Source organism: Castor canadensis, chromosome 14, assembly GCF_047511655.1.
Source record: "Castor canadensis chromosome 14, mCasCan1.hap1v2, whole genome shotgun sequence".
Classification (NCBI taxonomy): domain Eukaryota; kingdom Metazoa; phylum Chordata; class Mammalia; order Rodentia; family Castoridae; genus Castor; species Castor canadensis.
Window position 1 is genome coordinate 38222581 of NC_133399.1, and position 26766 is coordinate 38249346.

General features: G+C 33.7%; 2 protein-coding genes across 2 annotated transcripts in view; one reads left to right on the top strand and one right to left on the bottom strand.

Moving 5' to 3' along the window:
• Positions 1-26766, bottom strand: part of LOC141416804 (ankyrin repeat domain-containing protein 26-like) — a 941494-nt gene that overhangs the window by 751847 nt on the left and 162881 nt on the right. The window lies entirely within an intron of this gene.
• Positions 19941-20888, top strand: LOC109680686 (olfactory receptor 7D4-like). Its single transcript, XM_074053438.1, has one exon. The coding sequence runs from the start codon at positions 19950-19952 to the stop codon at positions 20886-20888; it is 939 nt and encodes a 312-aa protein (XP_073909539.1). The 5' UTR covers positions 19941-19949.

Here is a 26766-nt window from a genome sequence, read left to right on the forward strand (position 1 = left end):
CTAAAAATATGTGATGGAGAAAAGACAGCCTCTTCAATAAACACTGTTGGGAAAACTGGTTAGCAGTCTGCAAAAAACTGAAATTATATTTATGTTTATCACCTTGTACTAGTATTAACTCAAAATGTATCAAGGACCTAAATATCAGACCTCAACTCTAAAGCTGATACAAGAAAGAGTAGGAAATACTTTGGAAGTAATAGGTACAGGAAAGGACTTCCTCAAAGGAACCCCAGCAGCTCAGCAGCTAAGATAAAGCATAGACAAATGGGACCTTATGAAACTAAAAAGCTTCTGCTCAACAAAAGAAATGATCTCTAAACTGAAGAGAACACCCACTGAATGGGAGAAAATATTTGCCAGCTACACATCAGACAAAGGACTTATAACCAGAATATACAGGGAACTCAAAAAACTAAACTCACCCAAAACTAATGAACCAATAATGAAATGGGCAAGTGAACTTAACAGAACTTTCTCAAAAGAAGAAATTTAAATAGTCAAAAACACATGAAAAAATGCTCACCATCTCTAGCCATAAAGGAAGTGCAAATCAAAACCACACTAGGATTCCACCTCACCCCTGTTAGAATAGCCATCATTAGAAACAACCACCTGTTGTTAAAGGTGTTGGCAAGGATGCAGAGAAAAAGGAATGCTTATACACTGCTGGTGGAAATGTAAACTAGTACAACCACTCTGAAAAAAACTCGGAGGCTTCTTAAAAGTCTAAACATAGATCTGCTATTTGACCCAGCAATACCACTCTTTGGGATATACCCAAAGGAATGTAACACAGATTACTCCAGAGGCACCTGCACACCCATGTTTATTGCAGCACTATTCACAATAACCAAGTTATGGAAACAGCCAAGATGCCTCACTACTAATGAATGGATTAAGAAAATGTGGTAGTTATATACAATGGAATTTTACACAGTCATGAAGAAGAATGAAATCTTATCATTCGCAAACAAATGGATGGAACTGGAGTACATCATCCTGAGTGAGGTTAGCTGGCCCAGAAGATCAAAAATCTTATGTTCTCCCTCATATGTGGACTTTAGATCAAGGGCAAACACAACAAGTGGATAGGACTTTGATTACATGATAAGGTGAATGCACAAAAGGGAGGTATGAGGATAGGTAGGTAACCCCCCTAAAAAATATAGCTTTTGGTGTCTTCAATGCAAAGGAACTAATGCAGAAACTTTAAGGCAACAGAGGCCAATAGGAGAAGGGGAACAGGAACTAGAGAAAAGGCTAGTTCAAGAAGAATCAATTTAGAAAGTAACACATATGGACATGGAAGCAAAACTAGGAATCTCCTTATATAGCTATCCTTACCTCAACTAGCAAAAACCCCTGGTGCTCCTTATTAATGTTTATAATCTCTCTTTAACAAACTTAGAGATAAGGGCAAAACAGTACCTGCTTGGAAGCGAGGGGGTGGGGGGTAAGCAGGGAGTAATGACCCAATCATTGTGTGCACATATGAATAAAAGGAAAAAAAGACAAAAAAACCCAAAGTTAAAGTATCAGATATATGGTAGTATATAAGGTGATAACTAAGGTGACAATTGATTATTCATTGAATATTGCTTTTTAAAATCCTTTCTCAGAAGATACATCACATGCATGGCACCAGAAAACCATAAAGTTGTTTCACAATTCATTCTCCTTGGCCTCTCAGGTGATCCTGAATTGCAGGCCCTATTCTTTGTGCTATTCCATTCACGTACTTGGTTATCGTGCTTGGGAACTTGTCCATCATCCCAACTACATGCATTGACTTCCCCTGCCACACTCGCATGTATTTCTTCCTCTGCAATCTGTCCTTTGTTGACATCTGCTCCACCTCTACCATTGTCCCAAAGATGCTGGTGAATATTCATGAACAGAGAAAAGCTATCTCTTACATAAAATGCATTTCTCAGGTATATTTTTACTTGAAATGGATAATTTAATATTGAATATTATGGTCTGTAATCATTTTGTGGACATCTGTCAACCCTGATGTACTCTGTCATCATGAACCCTTGACTCTGTGTCATCCTTGTTTTTATGTCTTGAGTCGTCATGTTTTGGGACTCCCTGATCCATATTCTATTGATGAGGTGACTGACCTTCTCCATTGCTACTGAAATCTAACATTTCTTTTGTGAACTGGATCAGCTTCTCAAGGTGGCCAAATCTGATACCTTCATCAATAACATCTTTATGTATGTGGCCACTGTCCTACTAGGTGTGTTACCTGTAACTGGAATACTCTCCTGTTACTCTCATATTGTTTCCTCCTTAATGAGGATGTCCTCCATTGCAAGCTTATATAAAGCCTTTAAAAGCTGTGGGGCTCATTTCTGTGTGGTCTCTCTGTATTTTGGAATATGGCTTAGGGTCTACCTCAGCTCTTCTTTAACACATTCTTCCCAAGGAGGCATGATAGCCTCAGTGATGTACACTGTGGTCATTCCCATGCTGAACCTTTTCATCTACAGCCTGAGGAACATGGATATGAAGGGAGCCCTGAAAAGATTCATCAATAGGGCAGTGTCTTTTCCTTGAGTGACTACTTGGTGAAGAACAATGAGACATTGTGTCTTCTTAAATAAATGTGAATTTGAATATCCTGGCTCTATTTATTCCATAAAACATCTCTTTATATTCTTATATGCTTCTTTATCTTGCTTTTGTATTTATTTCTCCCTAACTTCTTCTGAGTAATTCATTTTTAACTTAGCCTTCCTAAACATTATCCATGAAGTGTCAGGTTTGGTAAATTTTCTGACAGAAATTACTGAGAATTGTGATTGATATAATATCTTTCAAGAGCTGATAAGGTTTTCTCAGAAAGTATTGGTTGAATGTTAATATTCATATGCTATAAATATTTCTTAAGTTTGTTTATATTATTCCTTTACCTGAATGAGATGGAATTAAAATAATCAGAAAAGCTTACTATAATAGGAGCATGCTTGTCACTGTACATGTATGATTTTATTCAGAAAGTTTGTCTGGGAGATATTTTTTCATTTATACTATTTCTGAAAGGAAGGGACAGAGATGAGATTTACTCTAATAAGACACTGTGAACATTTGCTTACCTCTTATATCCTAATTGGTATAGCAATTAATGGAGCAAATATTAAATTTGGAATCTATTTTGACTCCTGGTTTGTTCATATAATTTTCCATGATAAAGTCATGACTATGATAACTCTGAGAGGCTGATTCATTTTTGTGATCTTTACTTATTTCCTTTTTTCTCACTTTTATCCCCTCATTGTCTTCTTGGTTACTTCCTCCTTCCTTTGGTGTGTTTTGGTTAACATTACTTGTCTCTAAATTTCTAATGTTTCACTTAAAGTATATAGGAATAAGTTGTTTATTCATTGATCCATTGATGAACATTAGGACACTTTACAGTCTTTATGTATGTGAAAATAAAGCTATGCATATGAACACATATTTATCTGTGCAAATACAGTTATATGCTGCATTAATGATGCTTTGTTAACTGACATGTGTTATATGATAGTGCTGAATAGTTATATCATTGCCATGTTAGTGTATGTGAGTATACTGTATGATAGTTGTACAATGAAAAAATGACCTAAAATGCATTTTCAGAAACTGTCCTCTTTCATAAGCAGTGCATGTTTAGATTATCAATTATATACATAATACATTATAAAATCATTATATATATATAATTTATGCTTATTACCAATCAAATTGTTACAGTTGAGTGATTGTGAAGAGATAAAACAAGAGGAGTGTTCTTGTATATTTTTTCTGCCCTCTGGTAGGATGACTGACTCACTTGTGAAATTCCCAGTTGGAAAGTGATTGGAAAGTGATGCTGCTTAAAGTGTTGGTTTTTTATCCTCAGAGACAATGAACACATGAAGATTTATAATACTGACCTACATTTGTTTCATGGACTCCCTTATATAAACTCTCAAACTCTCTCTCTCTCTCTCTCTCTCTCTCTCTCTCTCTCTCTCTCTCACATACACACACACACACACACACAGCATAACATATGATCATTGTACATTTAACTTTTTGTTGCAGAATCACCATACATTTTTCATTGTAGCCAGAACTCCTTACATTCTAATATATGAAAGGTTAGCTTTCTTTATAATACTACCAATACTTGTCACTTTTCAATTTTATAAAAAGTATAACATTCTGTTGGCTAATAAGTAGAATTTATTTCACTTTGATTTGCCTTTCCCTTAGACCAGTGTAGCTCCTTCCAGGTGGTTGGCAGGGAAACCATTTGCAATTGGGTTGATTATACTTCTCACTTTTAAGGATCATTATGTAGTCTGGAAACTTTATTGTTATCAAGTATGTAATTTTCAAATATGCTCAATATTCAGCATATGTTCCACCTTTTCTGCAATACATGATTTGTTATTAACTATACTCATTGTGATAATCAAAATTTTCCTTTTCACTGCCCAAGCTGACCTAGATCTTGTTTTGTGTCCCAGGCTAGCCTTGACCTGGTGATTCTCCTGCCTCTGTCTCTCAGTGCTTGGATTACAGGGGTGTTCCTAGTTGACAGTAGATCTCTTGACATTATTCCTGAGTCACAGACATTTTTTATTTACTTTGAGCAACATCTACCTAGTCCACCATCACACAGGTTCTTTTGACCACAATTTTACACTGATTCTGTGGGTTCTCCTTTTCTAGATCCACATGTAAGTAAGTTCACATGCTGTTTCACTTTCTATGCATGACTCATTTCATTTGGCATAATGTTCTACAGACTCTTAATGTTGTAGAAGGCGTCACAACTCTCTTATTTTCTGTGCTTGAATAGTGGTCCAATGTGGATAAATACCACATTTCTTCATCTGCTTATCTGACATTAAGCATTTATGTTGATGCCATCTCTTGACTACTGTGAATAATCCTGCAAAAATAACGGAAATGCACATATATCTTGACATAATTTATATCAATGCATAGACATGCACTAATGGAGTTGTTGGGAGTTATTAACTAATGGAATTGTTGGTTTAAGTAGTTCTAGAGAAATGTTTGTAATTTTTTCTACTTAAGATATTAATTGATGCCCAAAAACATGATTCAACGTTTCCCTTTAACCATATTCTCCACTGCTTTCTTTTCTGTTGTAATAATGGTCCTTCAAACAGATGAGAAGTGATATCCCATTGTGCTTTAATTTACATTGCCATGGTGATATCTGTTGTTGAATATGTTTTCTTAATGTCTTTTGGTGATAACATCAATCTTGGCAATGACGTTTTATGATATACACTCTAAGACAGTGACAAAACATTAAAAATATAAGTAAATATCATTACATCAAACTAAAATGTTTCAGTACAGCAAAGAGAAAAACAGTCAATGGTATAACAAATTGAATAGAAAACTTACAGAATGGGAGGAATCACATGAAAAATACAAATTTGGTATGGGTTAATTTATAAAAATATCTCACTACTCAATAACAAAGAATATCTTAGTAGAAACAAGGCAAAAGAGCTAAGTAGACACTTTTGAAAAAAACACAAGAAGTTAAAGTTATTTATACTTCCTTTATATTATCAGTCATTAGAGAAAAGCAATTTAAAACCAATATAAGATATCAACTTATCTTGGGAGATGGTAGGTCACGGCTATAATGCTAGCTATTTGAGAGGCTGATAAAGGGAGGATCACAATTCAAGGCCAGTCTGGGCATGTAGTGTGTGAGACCAAATCTTCAAAATAACCGAGGAAAATGGCCAGGATAAGCGGTTTAAATGACAGAGCACCTGCTTTACAAACATGAAGCTCTGAGTTCACACTCCAGTCCCACCAAAAATAAAAGAATATCAACTCACATCTATCACAGTGGCTGTTATCAAATGATATAAATGTTCACTAGGCTGTGGAAAAAAGGGAGCCCTTTTATAATACTGGGAATGTATGTTAGTACAAACTACATAGACAACAATTCAAAGGCTTTCCAAAAATTAAAGTGCCACATGATCTTTTGATCCCCAGTATAGGGTAGATAGTCAAGCATATAAAATCATTATGTTGAAAATGTATCTGTTATCCTAGGTGTGGCAGAAAAATTCACAAGAGCTAAGATATGGTACCAACCTAAGTGACTGCCAATTACTGGAGAAACAAAGTGTGCAATAAATACACAATAAATATTATTTGGGCATAGAAAGAAGAAAATTCTGTCATTTACAATAAAATAAGTCAACCTGTAGTATATTATACTACTTGAAATGATCCACACATAATTAAATAAATATATGACCTTACTCATATATGAAATTTCAAAAGTTGATCTTCTATAAATAGAGAGCACAATGGTGGTTACCAAATGGTGGAGCTGTTGTTTGAGGTAATGTTGGGGAAAATTGTTCCAAATTCATAAAAGGAATAACCTTAAGAAATCTATTGTACCACATGGTGACTGTAGGTAAGGACAATATATTGTAATACTGAAAATGCTGAGGTTGTGGAAGATATTCTCACTACTATAATGAAAAATAATGGCATAAAGCATACATTAATTTTTTTAGATCCACACTTTAATCAATGGAAAATATGTCTAGGCATCATATTGTACATAATAAGTTTACAATTTTTCAATTAATTTTAAGATGTATAATTTGTTAGTGGATGCAAATAATGTGTAGTTTTTCAGAAAATCTACATAAAAATATAAATAAAAAATACAAGAATGAAAATTTAGGGAAAATCTAAATAAATTATCTATTTTCCTCTATAACACTGTGCATTTGAAATCAATTCTAAACTATCTAAAGTCAGTTAAGGAATGCATTCCAGACAGGGAGATGGTTCCTGGGATTTGTTGCTTGTGAAAATAAAAATTTGCCTTTGTCATTTAAATCCAATTAAAGAAAAATATTTTTCTTTGATGACATAAATACATCTCTTTTGAGTTACCCTGCATAGACACAGAAGTGACTGAAAACCTTCTAATCTATTATCTTTTCTGTACCCCAAGGAACTGAATTATGGAGAGAGGGAAGAAAACAGAACAATTTCTTTCATTAAGAGCTCTGAGAAATTAAACCTTGAGGCAGTAGAATATATTTATACTCTTTGTCCCCTGTATTGTACTTAATTGATTGCAGACTCTTAGAAAAACACAAAAGTGTCTCCTGGCTAGAGATTAGAAGTTTTCTGTGACAGCCATTGCAAGAATTGCTGTGTCCTTGTGAGGGTGAGCAGAGTAAGTAGAGAAGAGGATTCTGTGATTTATGAGAATGACAAATTACTGTATTTATTTATTCTATTGATGTGAAGTCCCTGCACTTTGAAGGCACTTTGAGTTCCATTGAAACTGCTCTTTTACAGATATTTGTATGTTTTCTTCTCTCACTTTTTTTCATTTATTCCGAGTGAAATCTAGTGCATATTTGCATTATGAGTTATTTTCCTGGGATCCTACATCACTTCTGCACTCTTTCTTATAAAATGTAGGCTCTTAACAGATGTCTTATATAATTATTTACTTGTTACCTGCTCTTTGACAGTCAGTAATTTAAAAGTTATTTTATATTTCATTCCAACTTTTATTGTGTTTGTTGAAATGTTAAGAATACATGTTTCACAGAGAAACTAAAGCAGATACCTTAAATGCAACTGAGGCCAATAGGAAAAGGGGAACAGGTACTAGAGAAAAGGTTAGATCAAAAAGAATTAACCTAGAAGGTAACACCCATGCACAGGAAATCAATGTGAGTCAATGCCCTGTATAGCTATCCTTATCTCAACCAGCAAAAACCCTTGTCCCTTCCTGTTATTGCTTATACTCTCTCTACAACAAAATTAGAAATAAGGGCAAAATAGTTTCTGCTGGATATTGAGGGGGGGGAGAGGGAGGTGGTGGAGTGGGTGTAAGGGAGGGGGTGGGGGCAGGGGGGAGAAATGAACCAAGCCTTGTATGCACATATGAATAATAAAAGAAAAAAAAAGAATACATGTTTCCAAGTGTGTTGTAGATGCCTATAATTCCAGCACTAAGAGATGGAGGCAGGAGGATTCCGAATTTGTTGGCAGCCTGTGTTATACAAAGATTCCATTTCACTAAATAAAAATAAATAACCAAGGAAACACAGGAGTTCACATCTATGAAATGTCTGCTGTGTGTTGCAAGAAATAAAGTAGAAAAAAATTATATCAACTTATTTGATTTCCCTCTTCAATCCTATCATGTAGTGAATACTTACTACTCTTGCTACAAAAATGAGGAGATCCTAGAAAATAGAGTATTAAAACTTTGTCAACATCCAAAAGACAGTGATCAAAACTCTACTCTTGGATGTTTGACCCAAGTATTATAATTTTCTTTTTTAAAAATTTTATTAATATGTAATAGTTGTATGGGGGGTACATTGTGATATATACATATGTACTTATAGTATATCTTAGGTTTATCCCTTCCATCATTTTCCCTTCTCCCTCCCCTTCTGAAAATAATTTCAGCAGGTTTCATTCCTTTATTTTCATATGTGAATACAAAATAACTCCAATATATTCACCCTTATTCACAGTTTTCTTATGACCACACCTCCCTTGGTACCTACCCCACAAAAAAGTCCTATTTTATCCTCTTGCCCCTCATTAAAAAATGTATATTAATGATCCAAGAGGATTTCATCTTGTTACTTCAGGCCTGTAAATATTGTGCTTTAATCAAACTAACTGCCTCATTGTTTATTCTCCCTGTCATCATTCTTCCCTAATAGTCAAAGCTTACATACAGTACATTATATTATATTTATTTATAGATGGGCTATTTGAATAGTTTTCATTCTCTAACATTTTTCTTCCCCTCTACCATCTCCCATATTTCCCTCAGGCAGACATACAAATGCAATTTTGTTCTCTCTCTCAATATACACATATATATATGCACATATATATGATCATAAATTGTTTATATATACATTTAATTTATATGACCTCACTTAAACTTAAATAGCCCTTGAAGTGCCTACCTCCAAATGCAGTCACATTGCAAGTTATGGCTTAAAAATATGAACTTGGGGAATAGGGTAAAATTCAATATATAAAAATTAGTTTTTCAGCTTTGACAGCCATAAAAACCAAATAATTATCATATTTTTAAGCAGAGTTCTATTCTATACACTGGGAAATTTATATATCCAGTATATCATAAAATATATTTTCCATATCATTAATGATAATGACAGTTTTCATATGAACTACCCACTGAATTCAAAGGCTTTTTACTATCTCAAAAATTAACAATAATCACATAAGTAACAATAATCTCATTTTGATATTATTATTGTACTGGTGTACATTGTGACTTACAAAATTTCTTACTACTTATCATAGTTGAATTCACCCCATCCATCATTCTCCTTTTTACCCTCTCTCCCCATAATATTAACATATAATAAATAAAAAATAAAATTAAATAATTTACAAAATGATCACATTTTTAGAAAGAAGTTAGGGCACCTAGAGAAAACTATCACATCACTAAGAAGTACAAGTCACAGAATAAAGGTTGTTTGAGTTAAAAATTCCCTGCTTTATCCTTATTGCATAGCTAAACTTTGACAAATTGTAATGAATACCAAGGAAATAATTAGAATTGCTTCTTTTATTCACATGGTTCCTATCAAAGAATAAATTTCTTATAGATTTTTAAAAGAAGAATCAAACCTTGTGAGCCAATGATAAAATAGATATTTATGTAAACTTAAAGACAGTCTGAATGGTTATATGCTTAAAAAGAGAAAAAGATTGCCACATGACTGAGTAAATCACTCATTGCCAGGAGCCTAAACGTAGGTAAAGATGCCCATCTCAGTGTGATATTTAAAGTGTTAGCTAACTGGGGTTACAATTTACCATTCTTTGAATTGTGCATCTTTCTTCTTCCCCAGAAGATACATCAGCTACATGGAAACAGGGAACCATACAAGCATATCACAATTTTTTCTCTTGGGCCTCTTAAAAGGTCCTGAAATGCAGCCTCTTTTCTGTGGACTGTTTCTGTCCATGTACGTGGTAACTGTAATTGGGAACCTGCTCATAATTCTGGTTATCTGCACTGAATCCCACCTTCATACACCTATGTATTTCATCCTCTGCAACCTGTCTTTTGTTGACATTTGTTTCATCACTACCACAGTCCCAAAGGTGTTGGCGAATATACAAGCAAAGAACAAAGACATCTCCTACATAGAGTGCCTTTCTCACGTATATTTTTATTATGTTTTTTGGCATGGACAATTTTCTACTGACTGTGATGGCCTATGATCATTTTGTGGCCATCTACCAACCCCTGAACTACATGGTCATCATGAACACTCAGTTCTGTGGCCTCATGGTTTTGGTGCTTGGCTCATCATGTTCTTGGTATCTCTTACTCATATTCTGCTGATGAAGTGACTCACCTTCTCCATAGACATTGAAATCTCACATTTCTGGTGTGAACTGAATCAACTTCTCAAGGTGGTCACGTGATACCCTCATTAGTAACATCTTTATGTATGTGGCCACTGCCCTGATGAGCATGATTCCTGTGACTGGCATCCTCTTCTCTTACTCTCATACAGTCACCTCTTTAATGAGGTTGTCCTGCATTGCAAGAAAGTATAAAGCCTTTTCAACCTGTGGGTCTCATCTCTGTGTAGTTTTCTTCTACTTTGGGACAGGACTTGGGGTTTATCTCTGTTCAGCTATGACTGATTCTTCCCAGATAACCACTATTGCCTCAGTGATGTACACTGTTGTCACCCCCATGATGAACCCCTTCATCTACAGCCTGAGGAAAAGGAGGTGAAAGGGGCCCTTGGAAGACTCCTTGGCAGAGTAGCCCAATGTCATTGATGGATCACTTGTCCATCAATAGTTGTTTTATGCCACTAAGGCGGATATGATTTTCAATATCCTGGCTATTCTTCCCTAAGAGACGTGGTTAAATTTCTCTGTTACACAGATATGTACCCATTTGTATTTTATAATTTTTTCAATTTTTTCTTACCCATTACCTCAGTAAATAATTTAAAATTTGTTTTGTTTATACATGACCCATAACTTTCCAATATTGCTATGATTTATTATAGGTATTCCTGAGATTTCCAACTTGACTGAAAGAATTTATATCTTATGCTAAAATAGTTTCCTTAAAATTATTGTTTAATTTTGCTCTTATTATTTTGATTGCATTTTTATATTCTCAGGAAAATGGTATAAAAATCATCAAATTATTTATCATATATGGATTCTTCTGCTAACTTTTTTATGTGACTATAATCCTGAAAATTATTTGTTTGAGAAATTTTCTTCAATTTATAAAATTTGCATATTAATAGATTGAAGTAGTCAATCTCCTGGATCTGATAATTTGCTGATAGTCCTAACTTTTGTATTTTACTTTTTGTAAGAGCAATATTTTAATTCTTAACCCAAAAGTTGCAATCATCCTTTGCATGCAAGTTAGTTTCCATGATTTATACTGCTATGATGCCTTGGGTACCTATTGTGTTGTTTTAATTTTGGTTACCATCCTATTTGCTTTTTTTCATTTCTTTTTTTGTCACTCCCTTCCTCCTTTTCCTTTCTTCCCTCCTTCATTCTTTCCTTCTCTCTTTCCCTTTTTCCCTCATATCCATTGCCTTATCTTCCTCCTGCCTTTTTACTGATTTATTTATTGCTCCATTCCTTTTTTGGTATTTGTGGGACTTTGAACTCAGAGCATCACATTTACTTGGCAAGTGTTCTACCACTTGAGCTATACCTCTAGCTTTTGTGCTTTAGTTATTTGTCAGGTAGATTCTTGTGCTTTTGCCAGGGATCAGTCTCAAACTCTGATTCTCCAACCTTGCCCTGCATAGCTGGGATGACAATTATATGCCATCATGATCTAATTATTTTTGGAGATTGGGTTTCACCAATTTTTGCCAAGGCTGGATTCAAACCATGATTATTCAGATCTCCACTTTCTGAATATCTAACATTACAGGCATAACTCATGGCACCCAACCATCACTGCACTATTTTTTTGTAGGAATTAAATCAGGATCAAAGTGGAAAGTTTTGACACGCACTTGCTGCTTAAAATATCACTAGGATTGCTAGTTGTTACTGTCAGTGATAACAAAGGGGTATATACATCATACACCAGTACACATTTCCCTCTTGCTCATATTTCAGGTTATTCTTGTTTTTGCATGCCCTTTTATTATTATAATGATTTCATTCAATTTAAGCTAAGTAAGTTAGATGGAGAAAAACAAATATTGCATGCTGTCTCTTGTATGCAGAATTTAGTCTTTAAAAAAGAACAACAAGAATGTTAAAGAGGTCCTGCTTGAGGGTACCACCGTGACAGGGGAGAGTGAAAGGAGAGGATAAAGAGGGTTGAATAATTACCCATGCATGAAAATGAAACTATGGCAACAGTTGAAATTGTTTTAAGAAGGGCAGAGGAAGAATAAGGGAAGGGATAGAGGGGGGAATTTGATCAAGGTATATTGTAGACATATATGGAAATTTCACAATGAAATCCCTTTATACAAATAACACAGAATAATAAATAAAAGAGAAGAAAAAGAATTGTGGAAGAAAAGCCAAGTTCTGGGCTTTATTTCCCAATCAGGTATCTGGAAATCATTTATAAAATAAGTCATGTTAAAGGGAGTGCATTAGTGGGAGAGGGAGAATAAATGTAAAATGTAAAGAGGATGAATGTGGTTAATTCATTTTCTTTAAAAGTATGAATATGGAATATTGAAACCTGTTGAAGTCACCATAAGCAGAGAAATAGAGTAGGAGGGATAAGAGTGGAGGGAATGGACTAATTTTGTGTATAATACATACATATCTATCTATCTTTATTTCTATATATCTATATCATTTATCTTTATACACATACACACATATATGCATATGTATGGCACAACAAAACCCCAGTATAACTACAATAAACTAACAAAAATTTCTCATTTAAAATGAAGGATAGGAAGGTAAAACAGGTCCCTTCTAGGGGTGGGTACCAGTGAGAAGACATAAGAAACTTGTGAAGGAGGACAATTATGATTTTGAACTATTTACAATAACCTAGATATAAAATGAACTTAAGTTTCTATTAGCATATCTTCTGAATATATTTGATACATATACATAAAGAAATTCTTTTGAGGCATAAATAATAAGGAAATATTCTCATGCACAACACCATGGAAGGACTTGGAGATCATCATATTTAGTGAAATAAGGCACAAATATAGAAATATCACACAATCTCATTCATATGTGGAATTTTATAAGCATGAACAGAGGATCAGAGACTGGAAAATTTGTGGGACTGTGCTTTGGATATAAAAATTTTCAAGAATACAAATTTCAGGTAAATAAGAATAATTTCAAGCAACGGAAGGAACAGTATAATGAATATAGCTAATAATGCTACATGGTATTATTTGAAAAATCTGAGTGGATGCTAAATGTTACCACAATAAAAATGGTAACTTTACGTGGCAAAATGTATGTTAATTTTCTGAATATAGTCATTTTACACTATATATCACTTCCAAATATATTGAACATATTAAAAACACATTTTGGTGTTTTTTTTAACAAATAAATTTGAAAAAAAATAATGGAAAAGAACTATTTTGCCTTCATAACATTATGAACATTAAATGGTTCATAAACTAGCTAATATTTCTTCAAGAGAGACATATAGCAGAGGAATGGTTCCTGGAATTTGTCATTTGTAGAAATTAAACTTTCTTTAGGGGACATCTTGGTAACTGTTAAATAAAATCAATTGGAAAATAAAGAGTATAATGTTGTAGGAAATTAATCCACTTTTTCCTTTCAATGTCAACCTTGACATGAATTTGGCTGAAAATTTTCTATTCTTCTTTGAACCGCATGAGAAGACAACTGTTTGAAGACTGGTAAGACAATTGAATACTTTATTTAATGAGGAGCTCTGAGAATTCAATACTCATAATGGTAGACAACTTGAACATGCCCCTGTTGCCTCTGAAATGTAATTAATTGGTATCAGACCTTAAAGCAACTGAGGCCAATAGGAAAAGGGGAACAGGTACTAGAGAAAAGGTTAGATCAAAAAGAATTAACCTAGAAGGTAACACCCACGCACAGGAAATCAATGTGAGTCAATGCCCTGTATAGCTATCCTTATCTCAACCAGCAAAAACCCTTGTTCCTTCCTATTATTGCTTATACTCTCTCTACAACAAAATTAGAAATAAGGGCAAAATAGTTTCTGCTGGGTATTGGGGGGGGAGAGGGAGGGAGCAGAGTGGGTGGTAAGGGAGGGAGTGGGGGCAGGGGGGAGAAATGAACCAAGCCTTGTATGCACATATGAATAATAAAAGAAAAATGTAAAAAAAAATTGGTATCAGTATCTGCAAAAACTCATGTAGGCTTATCAGGAACAGATAATTTATGAGATATCTTTGGCACTAGACATCTGAGTGGGCCAGTGCATCCCAGGGAGACTGATCAAGTAAGAAAGAAAATAGGAAAGAACATGAGTACCCTGCTTTAATTCTGTATTAATGAGAATGGGGATTTCCTAGATTTATTTAGTCTATAAATGTGTACTAACTATACTTTGTAAGAAGTACAGATTCCACTGAGGTCATTCTTTTACAGGTCTTATTTGATTTTGGTCACTTACTCTATGGAATCTAGTGCCTCATTTAAAAAAGTGTTATTTTCTACAGAAACTTTTATTTTTCTCTCTTCTTTCCCACAAATTGTAGGCTGCTTTTAGAAATATTGAAGGCAATTATTTATTCATTACCACTCATCAAATTTCTATAGACATGAAATAGTGTGGATTTTTCCAGATTTGAGTGTATTTTTCTATTGTGCTCCCTATTATTTTTATAAAATTGATTCATTTTGCTGGTACTTCTAGTAGTTCTATATTTTTGTAATTTTCATTTCACCTTAGTGCCCACAGTAGCATTATCAGTATTATAGTTATTCCTAACAATCATCCCTCCATCCAGTTTCTTTTGCCGTATCACCAGTCCTTTAAATTTTGTGGAACAAATCAAGTGATAAAAGATGGAGGATACCTCATTAGCATATTCACAAATTTATCACCAATACTCCAGTGATTTAAGTAGTATCCCCTGTTAGTGTGCTTTAAAAGCAGCCACTGTTTGGTACATTAGGACATTATGCAAATTTTGTGTTTATTTGCTTCTTTATTTACTGACAGGCTTAACTGTGCCTGTGCAATCACCACGATGGCATTTTTTAGGACTGCATTTTACCTTAGAATTATGATTAGGGCTTTTTTTCATTGGCTCATTTTTAAATGAACTATGTTAACCAACCTTATGTGACTAAGTTTCCATTCCTGGAACTGATATTACTTGATAATCATCATCTGTAAAGATTAATGTACTTTGTTTATTTACCTATTTTTGTTGGCCAATGTTAAATTATACGTAGCTAGGGTTTTAATTATGGCATTTTAATGTATATATTCATATAATGTACTTTGATCATATTCACATCTGTTTTGCTTTTTCTTATCATCCCTCTACCTTCCTCATTTCCTTTCTCCTTCTACCTCTCCAGTATGTCTGTTTTGTATGTCTAGTATGTCTAGTATGCCTTGATCTTGTTTTGTGTTGTGGTTTATTGTCAAAATGCAAGCATGTGATATGCTTGAAGATGTATTTGTGACATCACATCAAATATGAATGAACCCATTAAGTGCATGAAAAGATAACTTATGGGACAAGGGATTAAGTCACGAGTTCCACAAATAAATGCAAATTTTGAATTTGAGAGGAAAATCAAGGAATAATGTAGGGATTTCTGCTGTGGGCCTTACCACTCTACTTCCTGATCCCATCCTCTGCTTGGGATTGGGATGGACTCCAAAATTTTGTTATGTTTCCACCACAAAGTCTGATAGGGCAACCATATATTCTATTCACTTAGCCTGGAATATTTCTCCTCCCCTTACTTTCTGCTGCTTTTATTAAAATGGTTGTTTTTCCCTTCCTCATCTAGGTGTAGGATTTCTTTAACTATCATCTGCAGTATTGCATTAGTGCTCATGTATTGATTTGGTTGTGCTTATCATAATGCTTTTTCATTGTCTTTAAATTATAAATGATAGCCTTGTTGGATACAATAATCTATGTTTGCAATTATGTTTGTTCAGGGTTTGAAGTACAATGCTCCATGCTTCCCTATCCTTTAGTTTCTCATGAAAAATCTGATATTATTATTTTGAGTTGGATTTTATTTGTGAGTATGTAAGTTGATACTTCTCTTTTGCAGTGTGTTCCTTGTCCTGTATACTTAATTTTCTTACTATTATATGATGTGGGGTTTTTCTTTCATTTTGTCTATTTAGTGCTCTGTAAGAGGTAGATGACCATCTCTTTCCAAAGTTTTGGGAAATTTACTGATATTATTTTTATTAATATGCTGTCTATGACATTAACTTATATCTCTTCTCCTTTATTGATGCATATGATTTATAGATTAAGTCTTTTAATCATATCTGAGATGTCTTGTACATTCTGTTCATAGTTTATTTTTATTATTTTATTATTATCTGAATATTCTATTTAATCTACCTCCAATTCAATCCTTGATATTCTGTCTTCTACTTGACCTAGTCTGCTGTTGAGACTTGCAACTGAGTTTTTTAATTTGACCTTTTGAGCTTTTAATCGCCAAGCTTTCAATTTGATCCATTTACAGAATTTCTTTGAATTTTTGAATTCCTCTTTCATCTTGTATTGTTTTTCTGTTAAATTCAGGTACTTATTTGTATACTTTTTGTTTTTTGAGAACATTTTTATTAGCCTATGCTAGTCATAGAGTTGTGTCATGCTCTTTGAATTCATTCACTTTATTATTTATATATCCTTTAATTTTGTTTATCATTCTGAAATATTATTTGTAATTCTTTGCCAGTGATTTTTATCCATTTCACTGTACTTAGAATCTGTTGTGGAATTATTGGTTTTCATATTCTTTCTAATATAATGTGTTTCTCCATTGGGATTTATGCAGGTGGGCTAAGTTTTTGGTTGGAGTTTTAATATCCTCTATTTTTTCAGATAAAGTATTCACAGTGTTCATACTGAACTGGTCTGTGGTAGGGTTAAAGGACAGTTTCTCACCTCTGGACTTTGAGCACAGGTTTGAAGCCATTCACCTGACATGCTCAGTGTTCTGGGTCTTATCTCCAGCAATCGTCAGAGAGGACAAAACTAGCAGCAGAGTGAACCACAGTTGACAGGCACAACAGCTATGTACATACAGAGAGAACTGATTAAAAACAATCATCATGACTACACCAATAATCTTATAGAGACTAAATTGCAAAGACAATAGTATGTACACTAAGATTATACTTGTCAATAAGAGTAGCAATGGAAAGAGAATCATAGGTATAATATTAATGAAGAGCACCCGAAATACAGGGAATTATGAAAAGTTAGAAGGGATACATAAATAGACGCTGAAACAATAAATAAGGGAATTGATAAGGAAGATTTCCCCCCTAACAATTTAAGGAAGAGACAATGAAAAAAATAAAACCTAGCAACAACCAATAAAACCACAACTATCCCAATAAAGAAGAATTATACAAGGCATACGAGAAAACAGATATAAATTAAAGGGGACAATAAACTGATATGTTTGAACAAAGAAATAGAATAATATGAGGAGGGAGAAAGGAAATAGAGAGAGGAAGAAGGAATAATTGCAAATTAAATTTAGAAGTAAGGTGTGGTTCTTCATGTCCACTATTAAATGGTATAATCCTATTTGAAAGGATGATTTAGAGAGACTAGAGGACTCACACCAGGCTGTGTTCTATGGGAAAACAGAACAAATCAAAAACTAAACCAGAAAAACCTTCTAGAAAAGGAAAAGACAGGACAAAGAAATTAAATATCAGATGGGAAAGTCATATAAGGGAGATTTGTAAGCTAAATAGAGAGAAAAAAGAAATTGCTTAAATACCAAATAAACTTCAAATGTGAGTATGCAAGACAATCACTGGCTTTAAAACAAGTCTCTACAGAAAAATAAAGAATTGGAAAAAATAAAAAAAGAATTAGAAAACAGAAAAGCATCAAATAAAAAGAGCTTAGCCATTCACTCCTAGAATACCAATCTGTGGGGTGTAGTATAAATTCAGGTTGAATGCCTACTGGACTCAATGAGGGAACTTTGTGTGCAGTTTGAATTTCTCTGTTTCTTCATTTCCTTAGCAACTAGAGTGTGTGATGTTTTTAGAAGAGCCTGTGATACACCTCTGCAGTGGTGTCCACTATGTCTCTGCTTCTTGGAGTGCTGTTCAGGTAGGTAGGAAGTAACTTCCTTTCCCATTTGACTATGCACATTTTCCCATTATCTGTCTTGAAATCAGACTTTCCATTGTAACTAAAGTAGGTCTTTCAGCTAAAAATGAACAAATGATAACTCAGCCCTTGCTGTGTGTACCCAGAGACCAAATCAAACAGGGATTTCTGACTCCTTGAACTGCTGCTTAAGGGTCTTTATATGATGGTTTCCTACCAATATATTGAGAAGAAGAGAACTATCCTAGTGCCTATCCACTGCACATTCCAGGACCTTTGGTGAGACTAAAAATTACTTTGACATTAAATCCAGAATTAATTGTGTATTCTGTGTCTCTTTTTTTCACCTCCCTCCCACTGCCACAGAACTTCCTCCCAGACCACTCAGAAAGAATTTACTCTCCTGTTCCATTGTCCAAGATTCTATTTTTTAAAAAGTAAGGTTATATTTATTTACACCTGAAATCACAGTGCCTTTTTGTAGAGTTTATTCATTCTTTCTTGATTTCACTTAAGTCATCACCTCTGAAGATTTGCATATTAAGCCTTTCTTGCTGTGCCTGTGGCCTACTGAAGACAAGAGTTTCTCTCCCATTTTTCTGCTTGCAAATCTATCCATCTTCTCTTTCTAAGTATGATTCTATCTGTTGCTGTGAAATCTCAGTGTCTTTCTACCCTTACCCACCCCCAGGTTGGTTGTCCCCAGCTTTTCATGGTCATTTTCCCAGAGCTTCTAAGGATGTGTGGTTTCCACTACTCTGGTCTCTTATGCCTTCTCTTGTTATGTTAAAAAATATATAATTTTGCCCTGGGATATTTACAACAATTTTGCAGGAAAATTGATAAATAATAGAAATGCAAGTTATGCTTGTTGTGATGTTAAGAAAAGAGGATCATCTTTTTTAGAATGGTGATATTATGTGGAGGAATAGCAATAGAAAAATTACAAACATGATCTAATCTGATTTCACTCTAAATCCTATTTCACTCTTAATGTAGTGAACTTTTACTATTCTGACTGTAGAGGTTATGTGCTTCTGACTAACATAGTTTAAATAACTTTCTTAGATTCAAACAGTTGAAAAGTTTAAAAATCTATTGCAAGATGTCTGATCCAAGATTCCAGTTTATAAGTGACAGCCCTGTAATATTCATTGATGGACTTAAAATATCTAAAGTAGTTATCATATATTAGCTATTAGAATGAAGTATGGGGATTACAAAAGAGAAAATACAAAGTATTTCAACCATTTTGGAGCAGTCATGTCATAGAGGAAATTGGTTTCCATACATAGATTCTAAAGGTGGAATAAAAACCTGTGAGTAGATGATAAAAGAAAGATAAATGGATAATTTAATGAAAATATGAATAATTATGTACACTTCAAGTGGAAATGGGTATAATTTGTCTGACTGAATCATTCTCATATGAAAATCTCAGGGAGAATGCAGGACATCCATGCATTGGGATATTGTGAAATGACCACTTTCTGAGTTGCCAATTGGTTAAGGTTCAACTTAACCAGTGCTTATTTCCTAAACAGAAAACACAGTAAGATGGGAAGAGAAAATGACTCAGAAATCACAGAATTCCTAATCTCAGGGCTCTCAGAAGATCCTGAACTACAGCCCATTCTCTTTGGGCTGTTCCTGTCCATGTACCTAGTTACAGTACTTGGGAATCTGATCATCATTCTGGCTAATAGCTCTGATTCTCATCTTCACACCCCCATGTACTTCTTCCTCTGCAACTTGTCCTTTATTGACATTTGTTTGTCCTCTACTACAGTCCCAAAGATGTTGACAAACATCCAGGCACAGAATAAAGAAATTTCTTACAGAGGATGTCTCACTCAAGTGTATTTTTTAATGATTTTTGCTGGAATGGATAATTTTCTACTAACTGTGATGGCCTTTGACCAATTTGTGGCTATCTGTCACCCTCTGAATTGCATGGTCATTATGAATCCTTGTCTCTGTGGCCTCCTTGTTCTGATGTCTTGGTTCATAATTTTTTGGGTGTCTCTCCTTCATCTTCTAGTGTTAACACATCTGAAATTTTATACAGCTACTCAAGTTTTCCATTATGTCTGTGATCTCCCTCACCTTCTCCAAGTGACCCACTCTGATGCCCACATTAATAACATCATCTTGTACATACTAACTGCACTGCTAGCTGTATTTCCTGTCATTGGGATCTTGTTCTCTTACTTTCAGATTATCACTACCTTAATGAGGATGTCCTCAACTCTTGGCAAATATAAGATATTTTCCACCTGTGGTTCTCATATCTGTGTGGTTTCCTTGTTCTATGGAACAGGGCTTGGAGTTTATCTCAGCTCTACTCTGACTCATTCTTCACAGAAAAACATGATTGTCTCAGTGATGTACACTGTGGTCACCCCAATGCTGAACCCTTTCATCCACAGCCTGAGGAACAAAGACGTGAAGAGAGCCCTGGGAAGACTCCTCAGCCAAGCATTGTCTTGTCCTTGAAGGATCTATTAAACTCAGAATGAAGTGGATATTTTATGCTCTTCAGGAAAATATTAATTTCAATATCCTGACTTTTTATTTCATACAAACATGCCTTAATTCCTTGTGTTAACAAAGAAAACCTGTGGGTTTTGATTATACTTACTTATTTGTATCTATACAACAACTCAGTAAGAAATTTCTTATAAATGTCTCTTCCTTTTATGTGGTCCCTAAAACTTCAAGTTTGGGAAGTGTTTTTTTGTTTTTGTTTTGAGGCTATTTTTGTGAAGAGTTTTTGAGAAATAGGCACTCATGAACCATTTTTGTGGGCTGGCTTCAAAACATGATTCTCCTGATCTCTGCCTCCTGAAGATTATAGGTGTGAGCCGTTGGTGTCCAGCAGGAAAGTGTCTTACAGTCATTCTTGAGATGTTTCTCATGAACAAAAGAATGCTTAATATGCACTGATATTGCATCCTCAAAAATTACCATTCTTCCTTAAAGTTTGTTTTCAATAAAAGAAATGGACTAAAAGACATGGAAGTAAAACATTTGCGATATCAGGACTGAGTTTATTGTTTGCATGTATGACTCTATTTAATCTACTCTTCTTTGACATTTTTTCTCTCATTCACCAAATTTCTCAAATGGAAAAATTATATTGAGATGGACAATGGGCTGAACCTGACACAGAGCCCAATCTCCTAATTTTGTTATCTTATGTTTTACGAAAAGGATAATTGAACTTTCAGCATCAAATATGAATTCTACATTTGAAAGCATTCAATTCACGATTCATAAGGACATACCTCCTAGGATAACTCTAATATTCCTTCTCCTAAGATAGCTCTAATATTCCTCCATTCTTTGTGAGCCTTCAGATTTAACTCCCTCCTTCTCATTTCATTTCTTTTTCATTTCTCCCTCCCTTTCTTGCTTGATTCCTTTGTCCCTTATTCTTTTTTATCACTCTCATTCTTTTTTTGTTGCCACATTTTTAGTTGTTTCATTGATTAATGTTAATGTTCTCCATTAAATAAGATTCTGATGAATGAATATATGTAAGTTGTTTATCCATTTGTTTGCTGATGAACATTTACACAATTTCATTTTTTGGCTCTTGTGAATAGTGGTGATTACATTTATTTGTTTGAATACAGTTATGTATGACATTACAACCTTCTATTTAATGAGAGACTGCATAAAAGTTGACATTCCCATAATATTATAGCACTTGGTAATATTATCACCAACTATGTCTGTGGAAGTACAGTGAATGATTTTTGCTAAACGATGAAATTAATGTTGCATTTTCCCAATGTTAAGCAGATCATGACTATATTGCTTTCAATTCTTTGGCTAATGAATATAGGAGTTGAATGACTAAATGTTATGCTAATTATATGTTCAACATTTTGAGAAACAGCCTACCTGCTTGACATACTAGATGGCACATTTTACATTCTACTATGTGAGAATTCTAACATGTCTACATCATTGCCAGTACTTGTTATTTTCAATATGTAATAACTGTAGCTTTCTCTAAGATGTAGAACATGACTGTGCTTTTGATTTGCATTTCCCTATGAAAAACTGAACATCTTTTCATGTGCTTATTGGTGGTTTATATATCTTCTATGGAGAAAAGGTTTTCTAGGGCTTTTGCAGTTTTTAATTGTGTGGAATGTTCTTTTTTGGTCCTTTATGTTATCTGAATACTTTACCTTTATCAGATATGTGTTTGGAAATAGTTCATTTGATTTCTGAACATTTTTTCCATTATATAAATTGTTGATATTAATATATTCATCATTATGCACTATAGAGACCTTTCATGTTATTTCTCCAATTTAATTGAAATTTTGTGTCTTTTACTCAATATCTACCAATCCTCCATTGCCATGGCTTGTATAGCAATGTCCATTTCTATGAGTCTGTATATTTGGATGCACATATAAGTTTGTTCCTTCAGCACTTGTCTTTCTATTCAAGGTTCATTTTTCCTAATGTAGTATCATTTGCATTCATCCATTCTGTAGCAAATTGAAGGACGTTTTTTTCATTTTAAACATTATACACATATATACCACATTTCTTTACCTATTCACTCAATGCTAGACATTTGGTTTGATTCTATATGTTAACTATTGTGAATAATGAGGCCATGAAAATTGAGACTGAGCTTATGTTTTGACATACTTATTTTAGATGTTATGGGTGTGGAGGCACTAGAATGATTCTTGGATCATACCACACTATCATTTTTATTTTTAGGAACCTCCATACATTTTCCCAAAGTATATACTAATTGAAATTCTAACCAACAGTGTTCAGGAATCCTTTCATTCCACATCCACACCAACACTTATTATCATTTATCTTTTTTGATAATGGCCATTTCTGTAAGTGTGCAGTGTTATGTCATTGTAGATTTAATTTGAACTACACAAATGATTAGTATTGATGAGCATTTCCGTGTATCTGTTGGTCATTGTGTGTATTGCTTAATAAATGACTATTTTGCTCCTTTGCCCATTTCTAATCAAGTGGTTTATTTTCTTTCTGTTGAGTTGTTTGGACTCCAGGTATTTGGCATATTATCTTTCATTTAATGTCTGATTTCCAAATATATACTTTCATTCTATAGATTATCTCATCACTCTGTAGATTGTTCTCTTGTGTGTAAACTCAGTTTGGTTCAGTGTCATTTTTCTTTTTTTTCCATTTTTTTCTTCCTAGGTTTTTGGGGTCTTAAAAATGATTGCTGCTCAAGCAGATTTTATTTTTCTTCAGTTCCCTTACACTGCTTTAAGTATATCAGACCATATATTTTAGTATTTAAGTTTTGTGTCGAGTGAAAGATAAGTGCAGGAAATAGTAGCCCTTACTCATGGTATACTCATGGGTAATTACCACAATAAATTGACCTTAATTTAATCCATAAATTTTGTGTTTTTTCTCATTGTCTATACTATTACATTATTCTTGGTTTCCATTTTTATGTCACTAGTAGGCTCACTTTTATAGATGATGTCTTGATGCATAGAATATGGTAATAGCGATCAAGTCTAGCATACTTATTTTTGCTTTTCTTACATATGTGTTTGATGTCATATTTAATAATCCAGTGCAAAATTCAAGATAATAAGGATGTTCCTTTGTTTTCATCTAAGAATTTTATGATTTTAAGAATTACATTAAAGATGCTGAACAATGTTTGAGATCGTTTTTGTATGCAGTAAATATAATTTTCCTTGAATGAAAGTTGTTCACAGAAAGCCCATTTGATGTGTCTGTGAATCCTATCATTTCAGACAACAGCTGTAGCATGCACAACCTTTTCAATATCACATGGAAAACTCTCCAGAATAAGTCATGATAAGGCACAAAACAGACTCCATAAATTTAAAAAGATTGAAATCATATTATGGATCTTTTTTTGCCATGATTATACAAAACTAATAATCACAGAAATAATATAATGAAATTAATATATATGTAGAAATTAACAAACATGCTTCTGAGCAACCAGTGCAACAATGAGTAAGTTAAAGAAGGAAATTTTAAAGAACACTTGAATTAAATGAAAAAGGAACAAAATACTAAATCCTGTGGAATATAGTAAAAGCATTTCTAAGTGAATCACACAGTAAATAACATCTGTATTTAAAAAGAAAGGAGTGGTCATCAGTGGTTATGGCTGTACTTCTAGGTACTTGGGCTACTGAGATCAGGAGACTCTGAATCTGAGGACAACCCAGGCAAAAATTTAACAAGTTTGAACATCATACAATATGTAATCATGGTGGCTCACAGCTGTCATCTCAATCTATTTGGGAGGCTGAGATCAAGAGGATCACACTTCCAGGTCAGTGCACACAAAAACATACATGAGAATTTATTTCAAAGGGAAAAAGCTGAGCATGGTGCCACATCCCTGTCATCTCTGCTGTGGCAAGAAGCATGAATAGGAGGACCATGGTCCAGGCTGGGCTAGGCAAAATATGAGTCACTGTCTTCAAACTAATCAGAGATAAAAGGTCTGGAAGTGTGGCACCAGAAGTAGAGCGTCTGCTTTGATACCACAAAGCCCTGGGATTTAAACAATAGAAATGAATAAAAAGAAAAATAGTAAAAATATACCTAATAAATAACCCAACATTGAGGCCCAATAACTAGGGATCTAAGAAAGAAACAGCTCAAAATTGTAGGAAGGAGTATTAAAGTTAACGGTGTTAATAAAAGAACTAGAGATAAAAAATGAAGAAAAAAGATCAATGAAACAATAGTGAGTCTTCTAAATAGCTAAAAATCAGCAAACCTTTAACAGCATAAAAATGTGAGAAAACAACTCAAATAAATACAATGTGAAGTGTAAAAATAGCCATCATACTAGTGTCACAAAAGTAAAAATAACATAGGAGATTAATATAAGCAATTATATATCAAGTTATTGAGTAACTAAAAGAAATAGATGCATTCCTTCAAATATAAAATTTACCTACATTGATTTATGAAGAAATAGAAAATCAGAATGGACAATAATAAGTATAGAGATCATGTCAATCAAATCGATATTTTAACAAAAGAGTTACATTATAAATAAGTCAGGAACAGATTAGATGGCATCATTGTTTCATTCTCCCTTACAATTAAAGAAGAAATTATATTAATTTATCTCATAATTCATTTGCATTGTATACAATGTAATACCATTAAGTCATAAAAGGATGAAATCTTTTAATCTGTAGCACAGTTAATGAAACTGGATGACATTATGTAACGTGAACTAAGTCAGGAACAGAAAGAAAAGTACTGTATGAAATAAACTATGCAAGAAATCTAAAACAGTTGTTCTCAATACTACTTTATAGACTAGAACAGTGGTAACTGACACTGGAAATAGGGGAAATGGAAATATGTGGAGAGAATGGTCAATGGATATATAGTTACATGTAGATAGGAGGAATAAATTCTGATGATCTATTAAATTGTAGAATGACTACAGTTAATAATAATATATTTTAAATGGCTAGAAAAGAAGACTGTGATGTTCTCACAGAATATTGAGCTGATGGATATATTAATTGCTTTTAATTTACATTCCACAAGGTTTATACACATCACAATATCCTATTGTACCTTATAAATATGTCAGATTATTATATGTAAATGATAATTTTAAGGGCAAGGAATATGAATAGACATTTCTCAAAGAAGACATAAAATGGACAGCAGGTATACAAATATGTTCAAAACCACCAACATCAGGGTAATGGAAATTAAACCCACAATCAGATGTCACATCATATCTGCTAGAATGACTATTATGACAGAGACAAGTGATACCTAATGTGATGAGGATATGGAGAATTGAGAACACTTGGAAACTCTTGATGGAAATGTAAATTAGTAACCATTATGGAAAACAGTATAAAATCACATCAGAAATTATAAAGAAAACTGCCATATTCAAGCAATATGAAATCTGTATGTTAACACACATGCCCATTCCTATTATTAAGGCAATATTACTCACAATATCCAAGATATGGGATCAGTCTAAGTGTCCATCATTAGATGAACAGATAAAGAAAATGTTGCAAATGTATAAAAAAAAAGAAATACCACCCACAGCAACAAGAAGGAAATTCTGTCATTGGTTACAACATGGAAAAAGGTGGAGCATGTGAAGTGAGTCAGAGTAAAGGAGGGTGAATATGATTGATGTGTTTTCTATACATGTATGAATATGGAACATTGAAACTGGATTGAGCCATTTTTAAAAATGGGGTCAAGGGAAATGTATGAGCCAAACCTGGGTACATTGTACACATATATGGGAGTGTCAAAACAAACCCCTTGTACAATTGTTATGTACTAATAAAAATGTTTA